General features: G+C 40.7%; 1 protein-coding gene across 1 annotated transcript in view; it reads left to right on the forward strand.

The window, feature by feature from the left end:
* The window catches only part of LOC138055879 (neural cell adhesion molecule L1-like), a 27,766-nt gene that overhangs the window by 19,037 nt on the left and 6,229 nt on the right, over window positions 1–2,500 (forward strand). Inside the window, exon 13 of the mRNA XM_068901747.1 lies at window positions 2,313–2,416. Within this exon, the coding sequence (XP_068757848.1) occupies window positions 2,313–2,416 (104 nt within the window). The remainder of the gene's footprint in view (window positions 1–2,312; window positions 2,417–2,500) is intronic.

Raw genomic sequence — 2,500 nt, forward strand, 5'->3', positions numbered from 1 at the left:
ACAACAATAAATTAAATTGAATCGGTATTGAACGCGTCTCTGTGGTGTTTATCACTGGGTCGCAGCCTGCAGCCCCTTTTTTTTCGCCGTCTACCGTTCGTACAGTTAAAAAAAGATGGAGTAAGGGAATGAAAAATATTTTTTTTAAACTTTCAATCTGAAGTATGAACATTGGTTTTGCCCTTACGGATTTCCAGTTTCAACTTCAACCCAGCGTAAACGTGACACTTTTCCTCAGTGGAGGTTTTTTTTGTCCCCGTGGGAGGAAAATATGTTAACACTAACTCGCTACTCGTTTCTGTCCTCTCACACTCGACTCTTTCAAGGGGCTCTGTAACGTTATTTTAGGGTGTTTAGGGGAAGTCTTTAGTTAATCACGAGTTTAAAACTCGAAAATGGTAATGTGAAATTCCTTTGCTTTACTGATAAATTATCGTTACATCAAAAACAAGATGATTCTGAGCAAAAAAGACCTTCATTCAGGCGATTTGCTATAAACTTGAAAAACGTTGGCCGACTTTTTTTAAGGTTACCAAATGCAATCCGTTTCAATCTTGTCCATTTATGTCCATCCATGCTTTTCAGCTTTCCTTTTGCTGTATTTCTATGATGTTGCTCAACGGTTTTAAGTGGTCTGCGCTCCCATAGCAAACAATCATCTCTTTAGTACTGACGGTTTTGCGGAAAGTGGAATGGATGCATCTTTTCTTGGGCTCGAGTTTCTCTTACACTCCGTGAGGTTTATTGCTACTGACGATTCAGTAGCAACAGAAACCCATAAGGGTTGAAACGTGTAACGCGCGTTCACAGCTTCCGAATATTCAGTGCGAACTGATTGGTTGAATGTCTCAGTGCTAAGTACCATATTTGGAAACCCCTCGCTCTTGTTGTTCCAAATATGGTACTTAGCAAATTGAATATTCAGAAGCTTGTTTCCCAGTACACAAGGGGCCGTTACAGGTTTCAACCCTTATGGGTTTCTGGTAGCAATGATAACGAACCTTCTTTTAAGGACGGTGTCTACTAATTCAAAGGTATTTTTGCGCAGTTTACTGAATATGCGGGAAAAGCAGATCTTAACAAGTGTTATTGAAATCCAAAAAGAAAATTAGGGGTAGCCACGCATTTTTCGAAGATAATAAACCATATTCGTATTCTCAGTATTGAACTGGAACTAGCTTGTAATGTAGGCTAATGCGGGGCAATCTTCTCAAATGCAAATATTCTTTACTATATTTCCCCGCATTAGCCTCCATTGCAAGCTAGTTTCAGTCCAATACTGAGAATACGAGTATGGCCTATTAGTATAAACACACAGGTGATTATACAAAATCGCGCGCTCTCATTGGCTCGCTATCTCGGATTATCGGCCAATAATTACCTCGACGGACAAAATGGCTGCCAGTAGTCGTTTTGCCACTGTAAAGTGAAGATGATTTCGCGTAGAAATGTTTTTTTTCTCTTTTTTGAAATAATCACCTGTGTATTTATACTAAAACAATTATTCGCCTCAGGCTCAGTGATTATCGGTGAATATTCACCTCGACTTCGTCTTGCAAAGAGCTTTAAAATACTAAGCAATTGAAGCTTAATTATCTCTGAAAAATGCGTGGTTACCCTCGATTTTCTTTTTGAATACTAGGAGCACTTGCTAAGTCTTTCTTTCTCCGCATAATCTTGAACCGCGCAAAAATATCCCTGTATTAATAAACATCACCCATAGAAAATCCGAGTATCTCGAGATGCGCAGAACGTGTGCGCAATAACAATAGTAGGCACCGTCTTTAATAAAAGCGAGTCTGGAGTTTACCTTGCTTTGCTACAAACCTCACTGCTTTTATTATGTAAGGCATGTTGTTGTAATGTTTCAAGCTCTGGGGCACTTGTTGGTGACAAGCAAGAGCAAGTTTTTGATTGGCCAAAGTAATTACTTTGGCTAATCAAAAAGGACGGAGACAATCCAGTAAACCAATCAAGACTCGAAGTAATTACACGTAGCCGACACAAAGCGCGGGAAAATGTGCACGAGAGAGCCATGATTGGTTTTGGTTTTACTTCTGATTGGGTGAAAAAGTGGCGCGAGAACTTTGAACCAATCACTGAGTGAAGTAACAGTAATCATAAACCGAAGAAAGGTTTTTGAGGAGAGGGGTAGACCGGAGTACCCGGAGAGAAACCTCTCGGAGCAGATTAGAGAACCAACAAACTCAACTCACATATACATCATGACGCCAAGGGGAGATTGGTGGGAGGTGAGTGCTCTCCCACTGCGCCATCTCATCCCCCTACTTACCGTTTTAATTTCCTTGCAGCTCCCGGAGTACCCCCTTATAATGTGACGGCAGTATTTGATGAATTCAACAAGGTAGCCAGATTATCATGGAAGAGTTTGCTCACAGAAATTGAAGGATTCCGGGTATGTTAAAAAAGAGAGAGATTCGCAGGTTATGCATGCGATGGTGCCATCACGGTGAATATCCGTTATGTTAAAGTGCCCCTG

This window comes from Montipora capricornis, chromosome 7 (assembly GCF_036669925.1).
Source record: "Montipora capricornis isolate CH-2021 chromosome 7, ASM3666992v2, whole genome shotgun sequence".
NCBI lineage: Eukaryota > Metazoa > Cnidaria > Anthozoa > Scleractinia > Acroporidae > Montipora > Montipora capricornis.